This window comes from Phasianus colchicus, chromosome 2 (assembly GCF_987193195.1).
Source record: "Phasianus colchicus chromosome 2, bPhaCol1.hap1.1, whole genome shotgun sequence".
NCBI classification, from domain to species: Eukaryota; Metazoa; Chordata; class Aves; order Galliformes; family Phasianidae; genus Phasianus; species Phasianus colchicus.
The window spans coordinates 79,191,401-79,214,739 of NC_143437.1; the positions used below are offsets into that span (position 1 = coordinate 79,191,401).

Here is a 23,339-nt window from a genome sequence, read left to right on the forward strand (position 1 = left end):
TACCAGCGTTTATCTTGATTATGCAGTTTGCCATTTTTGTTGCTCGTTTTGTTTTGGGTACTGGGTGAGTTACAGACGTTCTAAAACTTCGAAGACATTCAAGTTGGTGCCTGCTGCATGCCTTTTGAGTAAAAGAAAGCCTGTGACAATCTTCATGTTATGTTGAAATTCCCTAACATTTTGCATTCAGCAGCTTTATGTTTGATTTTGAATTGTTCTGATTCAAGGCAAACAAAGTAAGGTTATCTTGACTCTGAGATGTGTGGTTTTCAGATTTATGTTATTAGCAGTGAATCATAACAGTAGGAATGAGATTATATTAAAAACAAAAACAAAAACAAAAAAGGAAGTGAAGTTCAATTTCACTAGGTTGTTTTTAATATCCCAATTTTCTGTTCACATCTTAGCTTTCAAAATTGTCATAACTTTCATGCTGACAAACAGGGAGAAGTGCAAAGTCCTGCAGGGTTGGGGAAGGCCAATTCCAGGCACCAGGACATGCTGGGGTTACCCAGCTGGAAAGCAGCCTGGCAGAAAAGGATCCATGGGTCCTGATGGACACCAAGTTGAATGTGAGTCAACAGTGTGTCCTTTCTGCTAATAATATATTAGCAGAATATAAAATAAGAAGGCTTACAGTATTCTTGGCTACATTAGACAAAGTGTTACTTCATCAAGAAGAGGTGGTCTTTTCTCACTACTCAGCACTGGGGAGGCCATGACTGGAGTGCTATATTTGGTTTGGATATAAGAGAGAGTTGTACTGGAAAGAGTCCAGCATGGGGGCGTGAAGTTGATGAAGGGACTGGAGTCCCTCTCCTATAAGGAGAAGCTGAGAGAGCTGGGAGAAGACTGCAGACAGCCTGGAGAAGACTCAGAGGGATCTCATCAGTCTGTATAAATACCTGAAGTGGGACACAGAATTAAGAGCCAGGCTCTTTGCTGTGGTGCTCAAGAGGCAGTAGCCACAAACTAGAACACAAGTGGTTCTGTCTAAACACCAGGAAACTTTTATTCACTATGCTGTTGACCACAGACTGCTTTATGAAGTTTCCACCTGTTGTGGTTTGACCCAACAGGAGGCTCTGCACCACAAAGTCGTTTGCTCACTCCCCTCACTTCTGCTTGATGTCATATTGTATGGAGTATCCCTTTGGCCAGTTTAAGTTAGCTGTCGAAATTCTGTTGCCTTCCAGTTCCTTGGGTACTTTGCTGTGAATGGCCTTGGCTTTGTACAGTGCTGCTTAGCAGCAACTATAATAAACATTGGTGTGTGTTATTAGTATTGTTTTTCTCATAGAACCCAAACATAGCATCATACCAAACACTGTGAAGAAAACAGTTTTGTCCCAGCTGAAGATAAGACACCGTCCTTGATGATGCTCAAAACCCAACTGGGCTCAGTCATGGTCACCCTGCTCTGGTGTCCCTATTTGAGTAAGAGTTTGGACCTGGTGTCTTCCAGAAGTCCCTTCCAACCTCAGCCAAGCTGTGATTCTGTGATAGCAGACAGTTACAGGACTAAAACCTGCAAGCCAGTTCATTTTGTATTTGTAAGCAACTGATAAACAATTCATAACAACTTAAATAATAACATTCTGTGGAAATGTGTGTTTTTTCATGTTTGAAATCTGCAGTGCATGTAACTTTTTAAGGCATTTTTTTCTGATCAGTCACCTTCATTATTAACTAGGAAGAATCCTGATTTTCTGTATTTTTTATAACCAAAATGTCAATTAGGACTAAGTAATGAAGTGATACTCTGTGTTACACACATAACAGCTGATAACATCTGTGATTTATTTTTTTCTTACTAAGGATCAAATCTTGTACGGGTACGAGAGGCATAGAGAGCTAAGATAACTTTGACTTCCTTAGTTGGCCAGGCATTGGGTGGTAACGAAAAGCCAACCAGTCTCTGCTGTGTAGCTTTCTTCTTACATCAAACCCTCTTTATTCTCTTGGTTGACACAATGTTCTCTTAAGTGTTCCTTGGATAAAGTTTATATTGTTTCCTTAGCTGGTTATGTACTGCATGTGGCTCTCACTGCAGCTGTTCAACTGCCCATACGTTGTCCCTCTTCCTGTGATTGAATCATCAGTTTTGCTCATGTTGACTCAATTGTGAGGCCAAGCAGAACCTAAGCAAAAGCAGAAAACTGCTAATAGAGCTCAAGTACAGCAGTTACTCCTGTAACTCTCACAGGAGTTTCTAAACCAATCTTCCCTAAATACATCAAAAATCAAGCTAAAGTAGCTTAAGGACTCTACAAGGCCTGGCAGATGGTAAAGCCAGATACGAGTAACCACTCCTTTAAACTGGAAGACCTATAATTAGTACAAAAGCACTGTTATTAACAGTTTGTAGCTTTTCTTACCTTGACTTGCACCGGAAAAATCAATTTTACTGTTCTGTTGCATACGATATGGCTGTTTCTCTTTCATTTTTGCCTGTACACTGAAGGAAAAAAGCAGTGGGTCCCCTGCTAACAAGGTGGGCAGGTGTCACACTGGAGCCATAAATATTTGGAATAAAATGTGTAATTATCTAAATACTTTTAGAGAAACGAGTTGGATCCCTTGGCAAAGTGAACGAGGACAGCTGTACTGAGGAAACTAAGGAACAATGATAGATGCAAGAATTCAGTGTTTAAAAAAAAAATAGTTTGAGTCTTTTAAATTTTACAGAAAAACAAAAAAAAAACAAAACCCCACAACTGTTAGTGAGCAGTGTCCAATCCTGTGGGCTGTTGTTTTTTTTTTTCTAAATCGCATGGTCTTTTCTTTCCCTATAATGCACATACGGGTTTATAATGCTGCTTTTTGCCCTGTAAAACTGATTTTTAGTTCACTTAGATTTATTTTTAAATGGTAATGCATTTTTTTTTAATTAAATAAATTTAAATTAATTAAATATAAACTTGGGCAAACTGTGAACTTGTAGCAAGTTGCCTATCACTGACAGCAACAAGAATATCAGCAGAAATATGGCTTAGGCTCTGTTTATTACTAATGGAGATTATTAAATTAATATATATCTATCTTGAAATTGATTTCTGTTACATTTGTAGAGTTTTCCATAAATTCAGATGTTAGAAGTTAAATGCTTGGATGAATTTATTTGTTGTTTTATGTTAAAGAATCCACTTGTTTTTAAACTTACTGACAGAACATATCTACAAATTGAACTTCTAGCTTAAATTTTTTTCTGTTATGTGAGCTATGAATTGATTTGAAGGCATTGCTGTAAGCTGATTTCCAAGCAAGAATCATCTTGTATTAGGAGCAAATAAAAGATAACTTCTGAATAGGCTGAGATTGTGGAAGATCACTTCATTGTTGTGACAAATACCTTTCTTACTTTGTTTTATTCTTTGTGGTGGATGTGGGATGTCTTTTTACTGTAGGTTGATGTGTCGGAAGCAGAAACTAGATTTATCTTGTGACTGAGCTAATCTGGGTTTCCTGCTGTTCTGAAGTAGACTTTTGGCAAGGAAAAGCTTTGTTATAAAAGCAAATGCAGCTGCATCTTGTTCTTGCATAAGGGTAGGTTGAAGAGGTTATAGCAGAGCTTAAGGCAGTAGTGGCCCATTGAATTGGTGCTTCACTCTACAGTTAATGATCCTGCTCCTTCACAAAGCATCTTGAATGAGGAAAACTTCCTTGAATCCTTGGGCTACATATGCAGTAACCTAAACGTTTCAGGGCTGTTCTCATGGCCTGAAGCCAATAGGCTTGGCAGTTATCCATACCACTAAGTGCTTTTGCTCCTATGTAGAGCAGCTGCTATCTAGTTTGAATGAAGTTTGACCTGTGCTGACTCATGAGCTTCTGTCTCATTTGCCTGGGCCAAAGCGGGCAATGCAAGAGGCTTGTAGACAGTTGATGCTAATGAATGAAGGTTATTGAGTGCTCAGACCAGTGCCCTGGTCCTGCTTACTTCACTAGTACAGGTGAAGCCTTGGTCCAGTGTAAGGAATGCCTAACCAGAGTAATAATGACTGTAGCAACCACCTGTCTTAGAAGTGATAGGTCTTTGTTTTCATGCATGATGCTGTGGATATTGCTGGGCATTTATTTTTAGTTTTTTACTTCTTGATACAGCTGTGGCCAGCAATATGCAAATATAAAATACGTTGCCATTTTTTTCTTTGCTCTGATAACGATGTGGGGAACTGTTTGGTCAGTGTGTGTATGTGTGTTGTGCACATCCATGCATTCAAACACTACGCTCTGTTGCTTTATCACTGTGTGAATAGCAGTTTAAAATTGGAAACACTGACATTTATTTTGAATGAAGATTTCGATTTTGTTACAACAAAGGTTCCTGGACCTTCCTGGCTTATAACTCATGAAAAAAAAAAATAGCCCAAGTCCTCTGAACAAAGTTCTGTTAGTCAGAATCAGAGCTTTCCATGAGAATTTGTTGTGGTTATTCTATTCTTTTTTTTTTTTTTTTTTTTTTTTTTTTTAAACCATAGTAAGTAGTAATATTGTTCAAAACAAGAGTTGTCTTTTAAAGATTGAGGAAGTGATTGTAGTTGTCTAAAAACATGTTGTCCTGTAGAAGACTTGAATGTTTGTAGGTCTGCAGTTAATAGCTATGTGGATACTTGTGTGCATCTTAAATTTGAGGTAGTTTCTTCCTCTGTAGAAGCTGTTTTGGCCCTCTTGAATGCCTCATTCTAGGTATAAAATAAGAAGCATACATTTGGGCAATTAAAATTGGGGGTTTGACGTATCATATCTTCATGTTTTGCTTTGCAATTTAGTACTTTTTTTGAATGGTTGTATCATAGGCTGCTTTTGTGTTGTATTTTTTCCCAGTGATGGTAAGTGGACAGAGTTACTGTAGTAAGGTGTTCATATGTCTAGTTATGCAGTGCTGAAATTAACTTTCTCTTCTGCAGGTGTGTTTTGGCTTATGAATCCAATATAAATATCTTTTTTCTTTTCCCATTTGGTAGTGGATACCCTATTCTCAAGAAAACTGAATGGAAAATACAGACTTGAACGCCTTGTTCCAACTGCAGTCTATCAACATATGAAGATGCACAAACGAATTTTAGGACATTTATCTTCTGTATATTGTGTAACTTTTGATCGGACTGGAAGGCGAATATTTACTGTGAGTACAAATATTTTTTGTCTAATTTTTTAGAGTATAGATGGCATAGTTTCCCAAACCTGAGTGTACTGACATCTATTAGTACCAGGTGAATGCTTTGCTGCTGTTATTTTCTGATGCATTTTCATAACGGTGCCGGTTTACATGTTAAGATAATTCAGCATATTGAATGTGCTGGTGACTGCTGATCCATGCAGTTCAGTCAGGAAACTGCAGTTATTTTCCATGAAATTACCTTGTGCAGATTCTTTCTTCTCCTGGACTTCTCTAGGAAAGGCATAGAGAAAAGATCAGACTGCTGTCAGGGAATTTTAGAAGTCAGGGTAGATAGTCATTTTGTAGTTAGATTATTTTAGCCTTTTTCTGTAATTTTTATTACATTTTAAATGACTATTAACAGTCTGGTGGTAAACTTATACAGCATGTTGATGATAGAATGTTGAAAATTAGCAGTGTTTTTTAACAATGTTGGTTTATGATGAATTGTGATCTGTAAGATCCCAGGAACTGATTTTTGTAGCAATGTTCTCAGTATTCATAGCTAATTTCATTCTGTTGCTTTGGGTTGGTTTATTTTTGCTCTTTTTTGTTCTTTACTCTGAGGGCGTCTGAAATCAGTACTGAAAATGCAAGTTTTCTAAAGAGTGGGAATTAGGAAAAACAATACACGTCAGTGTAATTTGGATTCCTTAGTAAGGAGTCAACTTCAGTAAAGCCAAGGATCATATAATTGCACACCTTGTGTCAATTTGGGATACTCTGGCTGCATTTATTTCTTTCTCACAATTACTGGATTCTTGTGGTGTGTTTGTGGATTTGGGAGCTTGTTTGCACTCTTTGGAATGCCATGACAGATAACTTGGGCACTGCAGGTGGAAGTGCAGTTTGGTTTGACACTGTTGCAGTTAGAACTTCTCACATGCTTTTAACGTGGTTGTGAATACAATTTGCCCTTCTGTCCGCATACAATTTATTTAATTCATTGTGTGGAAGAATGTGTGGCTGCAGGGACTGTGGTGCTTAAAGAAGTACGAGCAGAGTTCTATTTGTTTACTTGTTGGTAGTAGAGATTTTCTTAATATTTCTTTAGCTTCCATTGACAAGCTAAGTCCCCCAACAGTCATAGGCATTAAATTCTTACCATCTCCTCTAGTTTGTGCATGATTCACCTGTCAGAAAAAGTGTTGCTCTGATGTTGTGGGCTTATTTTATATGTGACAAGGCAGAATGGGTTAGGGATTTTGTGTGCAAGCATAAAAATCCCCAGTGTTCATCCTGTTCAGCTCTACGTAGAAACTTCTGTTTGTGCTTCGTTGAAGTGCCTGAAACTCCCTGTTAAGGTCTTATGATTCATCGTTTTCTTAAATCCCATGTTCCTTAAATCTGTTGTCTTTGAGGGACTTAATAAAGTTCCCTTGAGTGTATCTGTAATGAAGAGTAGAGTTGCACATTCCCTTGTGTTTTGCAATGTGATTTAAAGTGGCTAGAGAGACATTTCTCATGACTATAACAACAATTTATTTCTGAAAGAAAAGTAGAAGAACCCTGGAATAAAATGAGGGGAGCAGTTGTGCTTCTGTAACCCCTGAGCTCTGCTGGCAATCCTTTGCTGAGAGGTAAAATGTCCGAGGTATAATTGCTTTAAAAAGGTCTTGGGTTCAGATCAGAATTATTTCAATCCAGTGTTAAATAAAGTGTCCATAGAAAATAATTGTAGCTGATGGGTTTTCCTCTGTGGGGCTGGAGCAGAACCTTTTACCTCAGTGTTATTGGATAAATCCAGTGTTCTTTGTGTACATGTTTAAGTGTCTGTTGACAAATGGATACCGAAGTGTTCTTTTCTATATTGCAGTAAAATCCAAGTTCTAGTTGCTGTGGTGATGTAATTTGTTGATAAAGTTGGCATATATCATTGAATTTATAAACAAAAGGAAGACAGATTTCATTCTAGACGTCTGTTACCAGGATATAAATTTGTGTGTATCAACAGGGAGTTGTTCTTGCTCTGATTTTACTCTATAACCTCCAACATTTAGTGCAACGTTAGCTAGGTAAGAGATTGTTTTAGATTTATGATTGGTTGTAGAAGCTGCATTTTCCTTTCCTCTGAAGGACTGAAAGCCTCCATGTTTAAGTTCTGTTTATGTGCTGCTTCAAATTAAAAGAAAGGAAAAGTGATCTCAGCACATTTTTGAGTCATACTGTTCTGAGAGATGTTATCTTTGTTAGGAAGAAGATGCTCTTGGTTTACCTAACAACAGTGAAAATAGGACATAAAGCAGTTTTCCTGCTAGCTAGTAGGTCATGCAATGACTGGTCCTATTTACCTCATGTTAAAGATTTCACAAGAGTTTTCTAAAGATCAGCCTCTAAAATGGTTGTGGTTTTTTTTTCTGAATATATGAAAATATTCCTAGTATACAAACTTGGTGTTTTCTGTTTTCAAATTAACTGCAATGAATACAACTTTACTTGCAAAGGCACTCCTGAAGGAACTGTCAGCCTTCAGTGAAGGAAACCATACTATTTTTGAGACTGTTTTGGATCTCTTGGAACCACGTGCTAGCAGTAGGAACAGGCACTGCCTTCTGTGGTTCTTGTACTGCTTGATCCTTCCAAGTCAGAAAATTGCCAACGTTATTTCCCCCATCTTTATCTTCCCGTCTTCTCTGAGATCCTCTTTCTAGGGAATAATAATAAGCAGGGGAGAGTAATAACCTGTGGTTGGAAAGAGACCGATCTGTATGGTTTTTGGCAGTTTCACTGCAGCCCACAAGTCTCTGTAATGGTAGGAAAGTAAACCAGTTTTACTCCATACCTTGGTAATGCTGTCATCAGTTCTCTGTAGGGGCTGAGCCTGTTCTAGGATTTGTTTTTGACAAATGCTTTTAATAGGCACATAATTTGTAGTAGTTGCAGACATAACCTTGGAAACAGAAGCTGTGGTGTAAGCTGATGCCCTTGCTGGTAGAACTGGAACAATATTTTAAGAGTTGTGAATTATCCCATTCAATTCAGACAGAATCTCATGGATTTATTTGAGCTCTAATATTACTATCTTGCCAAGATGCTACAGAATTTATAACTTACCTTAGTCATTTTTCTTGCTGAGACTTGCTAACAGTTTAATTTTCCTCTACAGGGGAGAGGTACAGCACATGCCTCTATAGCTGTCCTGGAGCCAGCTGGTAGGAAGCAGTCTGATTTTATGCTGATCTGCTTTCCTCAGTTTGCTATTAAATAGACCTTTGAGGTTTCTCCAGGTGGCATTAGGTCCTAAAGCCAGCATTCTTTCTCCTTTTTTTTTTTTTTTTTCAGCCCTTGTTTCTGACTCTTTTACGTCTCTCTTTATCTATGCACAGATTGCTCTCCATCAATTACATTCTGCAAGCAGCTTTTTAGGGGTCTTGTAATGCAAGGTTTAGTTTATTGGGTTGTCTTTTATTTGTTTACTTATTTTCCTTGAACAATCTGTTCATCCAGTGGAATGGCTGCAAGCTGTAAGTGAATAGCTTATTCATAATGTTGATCCTTACGATGTGAGAACTGCAGAAGCATGTTTTATGTGATATGTACAGTGCTGTAGAGAGTGTTACTTATGCAGCTCCAAGAAAAACAGGACTGGTGGTTTGAGACTTCTACACTGTGATGCAAGTAATTAATGTTAATGGATTGGCTCTGTTCTCAAGCATTTATTGCTTTGCGTAAGAGATTAATCCACTTGCAAGTGTTTTCCATCCCCAGTCTCCTGGAGTGTTTGGAGGTTTTGAGTTCCTTTGGAAATTTTGGGATCCCTATTCTCTTCTTGCTTCGAGTCTCTGTTTTGTGGGTGAAAGTATTGTTTATCATATCTATCACATGAATTTCACTTACTCCTTTTTATCTCCTCTATGTTTAGGTTGGGTTTTTTTTTTGGTTGTAAGTATACTTCTAAGACAAATATGCAAGCCTTTTCATGCTCAAAATCTTACAGTGTAATCAGTGTAGAACAGATTGACCTCATAATGCTTTTCAGATCATTGTTGCATTAAGTAGATGATGTTATTGGCCAAATTTTAGTTAAACATTCTCAGGCCCAGGGAGCTGTCAGAAAAACCCTCTTGTAATAAAAATCTGAAGCAAAAGTATATTTCACTTTCTGTTAAGGGCTCTTGTCATTTACAAAACTTGTAGAATGTCAGTACTTGAAAAGAACAATATAAACTTCTGAAGAATGCTTGGGACTTGAAGATATTGGTGCAGTGATGACTCTTACTTTGGGAACATGAGAATTTTTAGTTAAATGATTGGATTCGATGTAGAGTTTGAAACCTTAGTTGAGTAATATGGGTGCTTTATAGCCTGCTTGTATGTTCATTTTAAGGAAGCAAAGGGACTAAAACAATCTGTTTAAAACTCACGGCTTAGAGGAAAAAATGCTGCCTTTTTTTCTTTTAACTCTTATTTGTAAGTTCTAAACAGCAAGTTTAGAGCCTGTTAAATTGTGCATTGGGGTAAGTCTGAAAATATGAACTACTGAGCGTATTTCCCAGTTATTTTTCTACTCTTTCATTTCGCAGTAACTTAATGTGAATAAATCGGGTGATAAGTAAAACTAGCCTGAATAAATATATTCAATACGAGTGAGATTTGGAGCTTTTTCAAAAGCATTAAATGCTCACAACTACGTTTAAATTCATTTAAACAGCTGCAACGTATTTAAGAGATCCTTGGATCTTCTTTCTTCTTGTAGAAGTTCTTAACTGGGGAGTCTCTGATTCTACCTGTAGACTCAAAAATTTTCCTGAAAGCGGTGTACTTTCTTTCCAAGCAGATATTTGAGATGAATTCAATACTGCAATAATGGTAGATCAAATGTGTAGTAGGTTCATTCATTGGATCTTACCTCAGTGGGTCTGAATCATAAGAAAGGAAAAGTGATATGGAAGAAAGTGATTGTTTCAAGGGTTTGATATAGAGGAAGAGATAAAATTAACAAAATTTAAACTATTCAGCACTTGGCTTTCAAGGCTGTGCAATCTTAACATGATGAAGCAAAAACCAAAAACTGCAGATATTTTTTACAATTTGTGAGGTAAAATTTGAAGAAGTTGAGATAATTCAGAAGGAGTTCTGAGATTCATGACAAATAATTGGAAAAATATATACTTTTGCTACTCCGTTGTGGGTAAAATATCCATTGAGGTCCTATTTCAGGTAAAACTCAGAGAAGTTACAGAAGTTATATCCTGCTTGCTGCTAGAATGCATGGTTATTATTATTATTATTTTAATTTTAATGGTAATGCACTAATGGTGATACTGGAAAAACTGAAAAATAAATGCTCAAAAAAACTGTTGTCTCTGTTCAAAATTTTGGAAAATGCTACCTGCTAGTAAAGTGTTCTAACATGCCTTAGGTGTGGAGTGTAAAGGTAAAGGAAAGGTTGGGTCATTGTGCAGATTTATCAATGGAGAGTGTTAGTTTTATTTTTGTTGTTGTTCTTTTCAGTGGTTCCTGTTATAGCTGCTATAGGTAAGGAGGAGAAAAGTTCAGGCTAAAATAAAGTACAAACTAACAGAGTAACTTCCTTTTAGAACAGTTTACTTAGGGTTTTGGCAATTTCAAGCTTAGGAATATTGGTGTTTCCGAAGCTTGGTTTTCTGAGGTAATTTCTTCTGAATGACAGAGCTTCAAGAAGGAATTGATACAAGTTATAGTGTACACAATATGCACGCAGCCGGAGGGGAATGGAGACGTTTGTCCTCAGACTTTGTGTCTGCTTCAGTCCTTTGTTCTGCATGGTTGTCTAAGCCAACTTTTTTCTCATGTAAAACCTGATGAGACATACCCGACAGTTGGGAGGCGGGGATTAATGTGATACTAATGTTTGCTTTGCACTGGGTTTTTATTGCATGTTCTTTGTTCCTAGAGTCCTGTTCAGCTTCCCTTGTTGTGTTTTTAGAACAGCTGTTTTGGAAAGCAGCATCTCATCGCATAAGATTTCCTGTGAACTAAGATGCAGAGCAAAATTTTTAGATTAAGGGAATAGTTATCAGAATCATTTTTCTGCTCAAAAAATCTAATGCTCAATATCTTGAGTTTTGTTTATTTGAACTGTATGATAGAAAGAGCTAATGATTTCTACCTTATTTCTAGGGATCAGATGATTGCCTTGTAAAAATCTGGGCGACAGATGATGGCAGGTTGTTGGCTACCCTGAGAGGGCATGCAGCTGAAATATCTGATATGGCGGTGAACTACGAGAACACCATGATAGCTGCTGGAAGCTGTGATAAAATGATCCGAGTTTGGTGCCTTCGAACTTGTGCACCCTTAGCAGTTCTGCAGGGCCACAGTGCATCTATAACGTCATTGCAGGTAGGTTTTTGCTTTGCAAAGTCACCTAAGTAGCAATATGCATTCTTTGACTGAAAGAGAAACCACTTGAGAACATTCCATATAATAATAATGTCTATGGAGCAACTAAGCTGTGAAGGAAGAAGAAATTTTCATGGTACTTGTTGCAAAAATGACACATTTATTGTCACAGTATCTGATCCTTGCAAAATGCCAGGCATAATCTATTTGTGGGAGGGAAAAATAAAAAAAAAAAACTTCTTAAAAAAAATAATAATAATTGCATGGTGCATGTGGACAGTTCTGTTATGAAATATGATTGCTTTGCAGACTGTGATTTTGAGTACCAGTATATTGAGTAAAAACTGCAGTCAGTGCTGAACAGTTTGCTTTGCTTCCTGTCTGGAGTTGCTTGCTATTGTACAGTTTGGGTTGTGGGGAAGGAGAAGCTGCAGTGCTTTTCAAGCAAGCCAGAAAGGTTGTTCTGAAGGGAGAAAGTTATTCTGAGAAGCACTGTGTTGTTGGAGTATTGACCTCTTCTTTTTTTCCCCCTGTTCCCCTTCCCAGTTCTCTCCACTATGCAGTGGCTCAAAGAGATACTTATCTTCAACCGGGGCAGATGGAACAATATGCTTTTGGCTGTGGGATGCTGGCACCCTTAAAATAAAGTTAGTTGTTATTTTATTTATTTCTATTTCTTTGTTTGTGATTAAGAATGATATACAAATGTTGTAGAAAGGTCTTGTCACTGGTTGTTTCACTGAATGTGCAATAGTTGCATTGATCCATTTCTGGGGGTTTCTATCGCTTGCTTTCTTTTAAGGACTAAGTTAAAAACATAAGTAACCACTGAGAGTTTTTGTATGGTTAAATCAATATACAGCCACTTTTTCTTGTGGCTCTGTTAATAAAGTGACTTGATGTCAAAGTTGGCTTTTTTGTTCTATGAAAAATGTATGAAAGTTTTGACAAAATGTGCTTCAAGATGATTGCAATTTAGACTTGAGAATCTAAGGCTTAGTGGGAGGAGGTAATGTCCTAGCAAGAAATTAGGATGGAATTAATTTTGGTTTGTTTGTCTGTCATTTTCTTCTCTCTAAAACCTGTTTTTAGTTGCTCTTTATGTAGCATGGTAAGGAGGGTGTCACTCATGGACTGCATATTGGTGGGTGAAGTTGACTCTGAAGTTTCTGCCTTCAAAGGATAAGATATGAAAAGTCTTGCCATAGCCCTCAATTCGTTTTTTATTATGAGTATTAAAAACTTCAGTGGCTTTCAGATGCTTTTTCTCCTTCTTAATTGCAAAACATCTGGAGCGTAAAATTGGAAATAGTTAATAATCACTGATAATTCAGTTTTGAGCAAGGATCTCTTCCCTTTTCCTAATTAGAGAGTAGTAGAATTAATGAGACTTAAATGGCTTAGGCTATATAAGCTGGGAGATGAATATTTGGGTGAATCATGAAGTTAGATGAAATTTGTCTCGAGGTTAAAAAATAAAATAAGAATGAGCTGGTTTCAGTTACGGTAAGGATTCTCAATTCCTATCCATGGTGTTACGTGGATGTAGAATACAAATTTTAACGCTCAGAAAATATTAAAAGAATTAAGTTGTTTTTGTTTATTTATTTAAATAATGCTTTCATATGTAAATAGCCACAGAAAATCTGAAACTTTTTAGTTTTTAAAAAAAAAAGTTCAGTTCAGTTGCATGTTGCAGAATTGAAAGGAGTTAGTCTCATAACCCAAGTCATGCAGCAATTCATGTTGCTCAACAGGAGAGTGCAGAGTACCTTTGTGAGTGGAACTTGTACTGTCCTTAACAACTGTTCTGGTATTTTCTGTGTTGAGTTTGAGAAGATAGAGGGACCCTTTAAACTATGAGGTCTACTCTGAAAGTAATGCTTCCTATCTTATTATGTTGGCCCATGATGTCAGAGGTGGATGTCGGTGATATGGCAGTAGAGGTTGAACCTTTCTGTGAGTATTCCATTACATTTTGTTGTCATGTGACAAATAACAGCCAAGGGGCAGTCTAACGAAATGGTTTCTGAAATGGAAGCCCATATGAAGCAGAGTTCATATGTCATTAAGTTCATCTGTGCAGAAAAAATGGCACCCATTGACATTCATCAACATTTGCTGAATGTTTATGGAGACTGAACAGTGGATGTGAGCACAGTGGGGTGGTGGGTGGTGTGTTTCAATGGTGACAATTGCAACATGGAAGACACACAGTTCTGAATGGTCATGCACAGCTATGACACCACTCAGTGAAGAGCATCTCAATCAGCTCATCCATGCTAAATGGTGGATTTTGAACAGGGAACTTTGGAGATGAATATTATCTTGAATGCATGGAAATAATGGTGGCAACATTGGAGTATCACAAAGCGTGCGCTAGATGGATCCATTCAGTGCACCATACTCAAATTTGTTAGGATCTGTTGAACCAATACAAGGCTGAAGGTGACAGTTTCTTGGATTGCTTCATTAACAGTGACAAGATGTGGTGTTACCACTATGAAGCTGAAGTTAAAATGTGTAATCCGTGGAGTGGGGACATGTGAATTCAGCACTGAAGATGTAGCCCTCAATAGGTAAAGTGATGTGTCCTGTCTTTTGGGATAGGAAAGAGGTGACCCACCAGGATTTTCTGGAATCTGGACAAACCATCAATTCTGACTGCTACATCGCAACAGTGATTGTGCTGAAGGTTTGAACTTCAAGCATCAAGCCAAAGACAACAACTTTTCTTTTGAAACATGATAACACTGAGTCCCATACCAGTTTGAGTTCTGTAGAGCACATTGCCAGTCTTCTTGGAGACTGTCCTACCACTCACATGTTATAGTTTGGATTTGATGCCTCCAGACTTCTGTCTGCCTGGGCCAAGAAGGGACAGACTACGTGAGCAACATTTAGCTAGCAATGATACCATCATTGCCACTGTTTCACAGTGGGTAACTTTTGCTGTTGCAGGTTTTTGCAAGTGTAGCATGCAAGCTCTTGTTCATCACTGGCAAAAATGTGCAACTAATGGTGCTGTGTTGATTTTTTTAAAATTATTTTTATTTATTTATTTATTTTTGTAGGTGAGAATGTGCTCTATCAAGTAGGGTAATTTTACCATTTGTATCTGTTGGTGGTTTCCTTAGAGATAAATAGGAGGCATTACTTTTGGAGCAACCTACATATGTCTTTTCAGTCTGGAAGATGAGTGCCTAAAATGAGTGAGACCTGTACGTTTGGCAGCGTCCTGAAGAGGTTATATAGTAATTGGCTGTTGACTCATCGTGTGCTAGAGAGTATCAACTGAAACTAGCTAATCTACAGGCTGAAGGAGGTGGCTTTTATCATGCAGCTAAGTTATGGAACTCTTTGTCATAGATTATTATACCTGTTGAAAGCTTAAATGAAGAAACTGAAAGTTATCACTGTATATTTTTTCTGTTCTTACACACTCAGTTTTGGCTACAGCTGGAGGTAGGATGCTATTCATAGGTATTTGCTCCAATTTAGCATAGCTGTTATGCATTTGAAGTACTTCATGCTTTTTCATGAAAGCTAAAGCATATACTAAATCTAAATAAGAAACGTTTGTGTCTTTTAGGACTGGAACATAGTTGTATGTTACGTAGCACACTGAAATAGTTGCACACTCAGAAAAGTCTCCATGTCTCTCTTCTTAATCTTGTTAGTTACAGGAGGTTCTATTTAGTTTTCTAAACTATAAACTTTTCTAGCTGTGATCATCGTAAATCATGTTAACGATACTGTGAAACTAGGAATCCAGTGTAGTTTTTCACCAGGAGACCTTGTGCATGGACACTCAGCCTCAATAATAAGTAAGGATTGTTGTAGTTTTAGATGAGGCAATTGGCCCTTTGAAAAGTTACCAAGCACTGGAACAAGCTTCCTAGAGGGGCTGTGGAGTCTCTTTCTCTGGAGATATTCAAAACTCACCTGGATGCTTTCCTGTGCGTCTTACTGTAGGGAACCTGCTTGAGCTGGAGGATCAGACTAGATGTCTGACCAGGGGTCACTTCTAACCTCTATGATTCTTTGATTGCTCTTCCTTACACCTTTAGATCTAGATCTATTTTCAGAACTGTGGAAACGTGGCATATTCCTTTCACATCCATTCAGTGATGTGCTGGGGGAAAATGAGTAGTAGCAGGAAAACAGTGTCAAAGGAAAGAGGAATCGTATTCTGAAGGCCCATTATGAAGTATTTTTGTGTGTGTTTGTTGTTGTTGGTTTGTATTTTTTTTTTCTTATAGGCCTTATCCTGGTTCTTCTATTTTTTTTTTTTTTTAATTTATTGCAAATGTTTATTTCTTTCACTCTTGTAAACATAAGGATTTTTGCATTCTATTTGCCAGTAGCTCTGTTGCTATGTTAATTGTATCTTTGAAATTAGAGGCATCCTATGTTGGTATCCCCTCGTTTGGGTAACTTCATTCATTGAGGCATGTTGAATGTTTTGTTTACACATACAGCCTGAACAGGAGATTTCTGGCAAAAGCTCTGTTTTCATAAACTGCAGGAAATACTTTACAGTAAATTTTTGTGCCATAGGATGAATGGCAGACCACAAAATTCTCAGTGTTGCTCAAAGCGAATCATAGAATCATAGAATCACAAGGTTGGAAGCGACCTGAAAGATCATCTAGTCCAACCATCTTCTCATTACCGTTGCTACCACAAACTAAACCGTATCTCCTCGTAGCTCCTCATCCAGATGCCTCTTGAACACTGCCAGGAATGGCGACTCCACCACCTCCCTGGGCAGGCCATCCCAGTGCCTGACCACTCTCTGAGAGAAAAAGTTTTTCCTTAAGTCTACCCTAAACCTCCTCTGGTACAACTTGTGGCCATTTCCCCGGGTCCTGTTCATTGCCTGGGAGAAGAGGCCAAACCCCTCCTCACCACAACCTCCCTTCAGGAAGTTGTAGAGAGCAAGAGGTCTCCCCTGAGCCTCCTCTTCTCCAGATTAAATCCCAGCTCCCTCAGCTGCTCCTCATAGGGCTTGTGCTCCAGACCCCTCACCAGTTTCGTTGCCCTTCTCTGGACTCGTTCCAGGGCCTCAATGTCTTTCCTGTAGTGAGGGGCCCAAAACTGAACACAGTACTCGAGGTGAGGCCTCACCAGTGCTGAGTACAGGGGGATGATCACCTCCCTGCTCCTGCTTCCCACACTATTTCTAATGCAGCCCAGGATGCCGTTGGCCCTCTTGGCCATCTGGGCACACTGTCAGCTCATGTTAAGCTGAGCATCAATCAACACCCCCAGGTCCCTTTCCTCTTCACAATCATCCAGCTACTCATCCCCAAGCCTATAACGCTGCGTGGGGTTGTTGTGGCCAAAGTGCAGGATCTGACACTTGGCCTTGTTGAACCTCATCTGAATGATTGACTGATCATATTCTGTGACTGGTGTGGGTTCATGATGTTCACTTGCATGGAGCCACCTGTGTGCTCCTGTTCTTTCAGTGAAGAGCTTCCCATTAAAGGGTATGCCCAGAGGCATTCCAGTAACATTCCAGTCATATTATTTTTGTTTCTAAATAGAGAAGAGGGTAAGGTAGTTGTTTCTGTAGGTGAAGAGATCAGTCAAAGTGTTTCAAAGGGAAATAAATAAGAAATAAAGTGATCCAAACCTTCCCCCACATTTAGTCCATTACTATTCTAGGTAGAAGAAACAAGAATTGCATCCTTTTTCAAGTGACAGTGGGGAGAAGAGAAAATCAACCTTAGATCATCAGAATTTGATGGATAATTGCCTCAAGTATGAGGTAGAATTGTTATCAGTGCACAAAAGTTAAGTTACTTGCACTGCAGAATATTTGTGTAAGTGCTTCAAGGAAGATGCTGTGTTTTCTGGTTATTCTTATGCCACCTATTTGGATCGTGAGTTTCCAGTGTTAGTCTGTTATTGGCAGACCAAGTGCACAGAGCAGCAAAACTGTCTCACAGATTTGGATAGAACAACTCACTGTACAGCTTCTTGTCTGCTCTATTTTAAAAAATAATTTAAAAAAAAATCAGCAAAACATGCTAATTATTTTGACGCTTCTCCTATGAAGAAAGGTTGAGGAATCTGGACTTGTTTAGCTTGGAGAAGAGGAGGCCTGGGGAGAGACCTTGTAGTCTTCCAATATTTGAAAGGAGCATATAAACAGGAGGGGTTACTTCTATTTACAAGCTTGGATAGTGACAGGCCAAGGGGGAATGGTTTTAAACTGAGGCAGGGGAGGTTTAGGTTAGATATTAGGGGGAATTTTGTCACTCAGCGGGTGGTGATGCGCTGGAACAAGTTGCCCAAGGAGGTTGTGGATGCCCCATCCCTGGGGATGTTCAAGGCCAGATTGGATGGGGCCCTGGGCAACCTGGTCTAGTATTAAATGGAGAGGTTGGTGGCCTCCCATGGGGGTTGGAGATTCATGATCCTTGAGGTCCCTTCCAACCTGGGCCATTCTGTGATTCTATGTGAAATTGTTTTTTTTACTGCTGCTCTTAGTTCAAGTTGTGTTTTGATGGAAGCCTCTCGTTTTGGGAGGAAAATGGTTTACCAGGGCTTTCTTGGAACAGTGAAGTATTGAAGGTATCTTAGTGCCTTTCAACTGCTTGTATAAATGGAGTAAGAAGGCTTGTTAAAATTAACTTTCCAGGTGTTATCCTTTTGTCCACCTCCCTTACTTCCTCAAGTTACTGGTTCTCCAGTTTGTCTTGTAGATTGCGGTCTGCTGTAGTGTGAAAGAGTGCCATAATCTTGTTTCCTAATGCCTAAAATAGCACACATTAGAGAGATGTAAGCTGGAGAATTTGATTATCCGAACTAGAACATAAGTGCATACTTGCTCTGTTTTGCAGCTGTCCTAACTCCAAAGGCAGAATCCACAAACTACAGTGGAAGAAAACAGCAGCCTATTTATCTATTTACACTTGCTCCATGTTATGTAAGCTGCATATTGAATCATCTGATAGTTCATTTTAAGTTAGTATCTCATTTAAGAAGGACTTGAACTGTTTTGTGTGATAGATCTGTCTTGTTTAACGTATCTTGCAAAGTCTTCTGGCAGGGAGACATAAGGAATAATCTTACTCCTGAAGGAAGGTTCAGAAACAACCTGTACAGAATGAACAAGTTGGAGAAAGATTTCTTAACTGCTATTCACAGCGTATTTAATACTTTAGTTTATATATAAACACTATCAAGGTTTAATGCTTACTACCTTCTTTGAGATAGCAATAGCTGATAGAGAAAGGTCTCTTACGCATCTGCCTTCAGCTGAGGAAAAAAAAAAGCCATTTTGATTTGAAAAGAGAAAATTTTAGATTAATCATGAATATGCATTCTTTTATGTTAAACAGATCTTTAGTGATGACACTTGTGGGTGTAATGCTGCTGTTCTCGAGCAAGTTTATTCTTTAAGGACCGAGGTTTGCAGATGGTATACTGTGCAAGACCACCTACTGATCTGGGGTTGCTGCAGTATGTGAGCAGAACTGAAGTGATTGAAGGACCAGATTTAATTTTGTTTTTATACATGTGCTCTTAAAGTGCCAAGTCATTGATTCTTTAGTTCTGCTTGCACATCAGCTATTGAAATACCTGAGAGAAGAAGCACGGTGCATGAAGTAAAATTTCTTAAATGCTTCCAGGCATTATTGTAACACTCCATGGGGGCTATCTGGAATTAGTGCTACCTGCAAATAATACATGCTTTCTGATGAAACTCTTATCTTTTAACACTGTAAAAAACGTGAAATTTATTTACGTTTCCTTGTGTGTGTATTTGCCTACAAAGAGTGCCAGGCTTTGTTTCTTTCTTTTAATAAAAACAGCCACATTTAGCAGGAGAAAACCAGAGCTCTGATAAACTCAGTGGTTTAAAACTGAACCTTGGGTAACTGGCTCTGATGTCTTCTCTTCCACTTTACAGGTGACTTAAAGGAAGATGTTTTCTATGTCAATATTCGAGGGGATTTAAGTTGTGGCACACTTCTGAGTGATACATGCAATTGCTTGGTCCATATGTATGCCTTAGTTTCCCAAAGATCAGATCATGAAGCATAGTCACAGCAAATGGTTTATAGATGGGCAGCCATCTGTTCTGTCATATTTAATTTTGTCTCTCTGTGCTTTATTTCTAAGATTCTGGCTTTTCTGTTTAGGGAAAAAAATAATTTCATATTAGGAAATTATTTAACTGTTTCTTTTATTGTAGTCCGAGGCCAACAAAGTTTACGGAACGCCCTCGGCCCGGAGTCCAAATGATCTGCTCTTCTTTTAGCGCTGGTAAAAGACTGATTTGTTTAATCTTTGTCTCAGTTTAGGAAACTATTTGGAGAATAAAGTAAAGTCCAATGCAGTTAATGTAGCGTATTTCTGAAATTGAGTTAAAACTGTTACTGAGAGAAATGTTAAATATTAATAATGATCTGAATCTGGTGATATGGAAGTTCTGGACAACAGTTGAGCATAACAGGTTGAAAGGAAGTTTCTTGCCCACAGTTCTTTAAAAAGTGGTAAAACCTTTTTCCTCAGAGCAATTCTGAAAGTCAACTTTACCTAAAATGGAATTTATAGGGGTTTTATTAAGAAAACATTGATTAACAGGTTCTTATGCTCTGAACTTCATTGATTCCCAGAGCTGGCAATTGATGAAGAATGCAGTGTAAACAATGAGATAAGATAGTAAAATGGCAGAGAAGTATTTTCAGAATTACTGGAGTTATTTTTCCATTCTATTTACTCTAAGACTGAGGCCAGTGAGAGCCAAGTCACAAACAAATCACTGTAGTTAGCTAATCTTTTGAATATGTCTCCAGATGCCTATTTATGTGACAACAAATGTGAGGTAATTAAACACAAGTTTAACTTTTGAGTTTCTAACCTTTTTTGGTTTTACTGAAGGGTCAGCTATAGACAAAACTGAAATGAGATACAGCTGTACATTTAAGAGAATAAATATAAAAATTTAATCTTAGGCACATCTGAAGATTCTGCAATATCATTAGCTTGCCCATTTTTGTTATTATTACTTACCTGTGTTTTCTTTTCTCAGGTGGAATGTTTCTGGCTACGGGGAGTACAGATCACATCATTAGGGTTTATTTCTTTGGATCAGGTCAGCCAGAGAAGATATCAGAGTTGGAGTTTCATACTGTAAATACTTTATTAAAATTACATATGTTATTTGATTTAAATAATGGTTTTGTTTAGTTTGGAATCACTTTTGATAATTTTTTTTTTTTGTATAGGACAAAGTTGACAGCATTCAGTTTTCTAATAGTAGTAGCAGGTAAGCAAAACATTTATTTATTCACAGCTAGTCTTTTGACTTGGAAATTTGTAAATATCAGCTTCTCAATGTAGTTAGAAAAAAACTAATATGAACCTCAACACAGAAAACGTCTATAATTTGTTTTAAATAGTATCTGTCAGCTTTACACCAGTCTTCATTGCATTGAATTGTGCGAATTAAGGAATGTAGAAATACATTTATTTTTTTTTTAATTAATATATGTATATATTCTCAGTTAAGTGATTGTTGGATAACAGGAAAACTATTGAATAAAATCAGGCAAGTCTTTGTTTAGCTACCCTTTATAAATGCTTCACTGAAGTTCTGGATTTTGGATGTGAAGAATGCTAAAGAACATACCTCAATTTATTGTGAAATTTCTGATATTTCATTCAAATGATGCTGTAACATAAACTTTCATTGGAAAGCCAGCTGCGTTGTGTTCCTCTGTCCATCCCTTTCTTCCTTGTGACCCCCAGAAAAAGTGCAGAAAAGTGGGGAAGAAGCTCCAGCTTGTTTGCAGCTGTTCAGAGGCAGTTGTTCAAATAAGTCTTGTGATAGATTTTGCTTGTTTTAAATTGAGACTCAGCTCTCAGTTCTCCTTGCACTTCAGTTTTCTCACCTCTTAAATTACTTTGTAGCTTTACAGGCAGTGATAGGTGAATTACAGTGTTACAGTGCTCACTGGACTCTAATGTCCCACTGGCAGAGCAGTGTGGTAGCTCTGCAAGGTGCACTATGGATCCAAGTGCTGTTAGTCTGTAAGGGGCTTGTATTAGGGAAGCAAATTCCACTTTTTACAGGCCTTTAAATTTTTTCTGGTCCATAAAGTGTGTTTTCACCTCAGTCTGGTAGTACAGCATTCTTACAATATTTGGACTCCTTATACTTCAACTTTCTTTTTTGAGTTCTGAGTTCTCTAGCTTCCGCTTCTTTTTGTGCAATGGTCTTCATTATCTAATTTACTTTTTTCCCATTTTCTTAGATTTGTGAGTGGAAGCCGTGACGGAACGGCACGAATCTGGCAATTTAAGCGAAGAGAATGGAAAAGCATTTTGTTAGATATGGCTACTCGTCCATCAGGGTAAGTAATATCAAATATTCTGTTACCCCATAGATACTTGAAATCCGTTGATTTTTGTTTGTTGACATATTGAAAAAAAAAAAGCCACCTTTAATGATTAAGGATTAAATGTGCAGCATGCTTGTCTAGCTCTTGAAGCCCAATGAAAACAAATATTTAACTACATGTTTAACAGTGGAAATTAGTTTGTTCTGATAATACCTCCATTAGCACATTGCTTAGATTAAGAGAGTAGAAGATACACAAGACATGTTGAAGGCTAAACTCATGCTTTTAACAGAGGCTTCTAGACCAAGAAAACCAAGTTAGATCTCTTACTGAGATTTCTTGCATTTTAGTGATATTTAAAAGTTACTGTGGAATCTGCATGCCCAGAAAAGGAATTTTGAGTTCTTTCATACCATGTGCCAGAGCAAATAAGTTACCTGCCATGTAATGGGTTCTCACTTGGCTGGAATAATCTGAGAATTCACAAAGCTTTGTAGGTATGGAAAACTTCTGTACAGTAGACTAAGTGATTAAAAAGACTTGAAGATGGAGACTTTGTAGAAGATAATTATTTTTGCATGAAGGAAACGTTTTCCAACATTAGATTATTAGAAAGGTTAGCAGTGATTTCATGGGTAAACCTTTTTCGTAAACTGATCAAATTGAGTGGTTTAAAGGAGTTTATTTAATAAAAACATGTATATATTCAAAAGTAATTCTGTGAAAAGACACCTGAAAGAGGGGTGGAAGAGATGGCTAATGAGCTCTTATAATTTACTTACAAGTTTGGATCAGAAGGTGTCTTAGGGGCAGGCACAATAAACACGAGTATAAAACTTTTGGATGAAAGTCTGTTGTACATTACCACTCCAAAAATGAAATTTGAGTTATTTTTCCTTCAAAATGTAGCTCATAAAAATTATTGGTTTTAACTCATCCTGGAAAAAAATAGCAATGGGTTCTTTTTTCATTATGGTCAAAATGCAAAACTTTGTAGAGAAACTGGACTGCTTGTTTCAGCCATGTAGTTGAATTCTCATTTGTCCCTTTTGATTAGGAGAGTAAAGTGCAATTCTGCACTTTGTGATGTGATCTTTTTTTGCATAAGCACAATTTTCTCAGAGATAATGAAATTAGTGCACTGAAAGGAAAGAAAGAATTCAGCCTATAAAAAGACTCCTGTGTTCTGCATTGTATCTAGAAAGGAATTTAGCTATAGTGGCATGTCGTACTTTTGAACTGTTCAGTGTATATAATTAGATCATGTGTTGTATTTCAATGTAGGGTGCTCTGAAAGTAATGCCTCCTATTTATTTCCATGAAAACTACAGCTGATGCAAAGAGTGCAATAACACTGTTTGATAGAGCAAATTTTTGGCTACAAAGCACTCATTTCAACATACTCACTGCTAGTAGCTGTGCATTTTTGCCAGTGATGAATAAGAGCCTGCATGCTGTGCTTTTAAAAATCTGCACCAATGCTGGTG

The 23,339-nt window shown here is 37.7% G+C and overlaps 1 protein-coding gene across 4 annotated transcripts in view; it reads left to right on the top strand.

Moving 5' to 3' along the window:
- PHIP (PHIP subunit of CUL4-Ring ligase complex) overlaps positions 1-23,339 on the top strand; it is a 107,126-nt gene that overhangs the window by 15,361 nt on the left and 68,426 nt on the right. For all 4 annotated transcript variants that reach the window (XM_090136102.1, XM_031610834.2, XM_031610835.2 and 1 more), the window contains exons 7-13: positions 4,968-5,128; positions 11,267-11,488; positions 12,035-12,135; positions 19,701-19,771; positions 20,541-20,641; positions 20,737-20,777; positions 21,766-21,864. In XM_090136102.1, the coding sequence (XP_089992228.1) occupies positions 4,968-5,128; positions 11,267-11,488; positions 12,035-12,135; positions 19,701-19,771; positions 20,541-20,641; positions 20,737-20,777; positions 21,766-21,864 (796 nt within the window). The remainder of the gene's footprint in view (positions 1-4,967; positions 5,129-11,266; positions 11,489-12,034; positions 12,136-19,700; positions 19,772-20,540; positions 20,642-20,736; positions 20,778-21,765; positions 21,865-23,339) is intronic.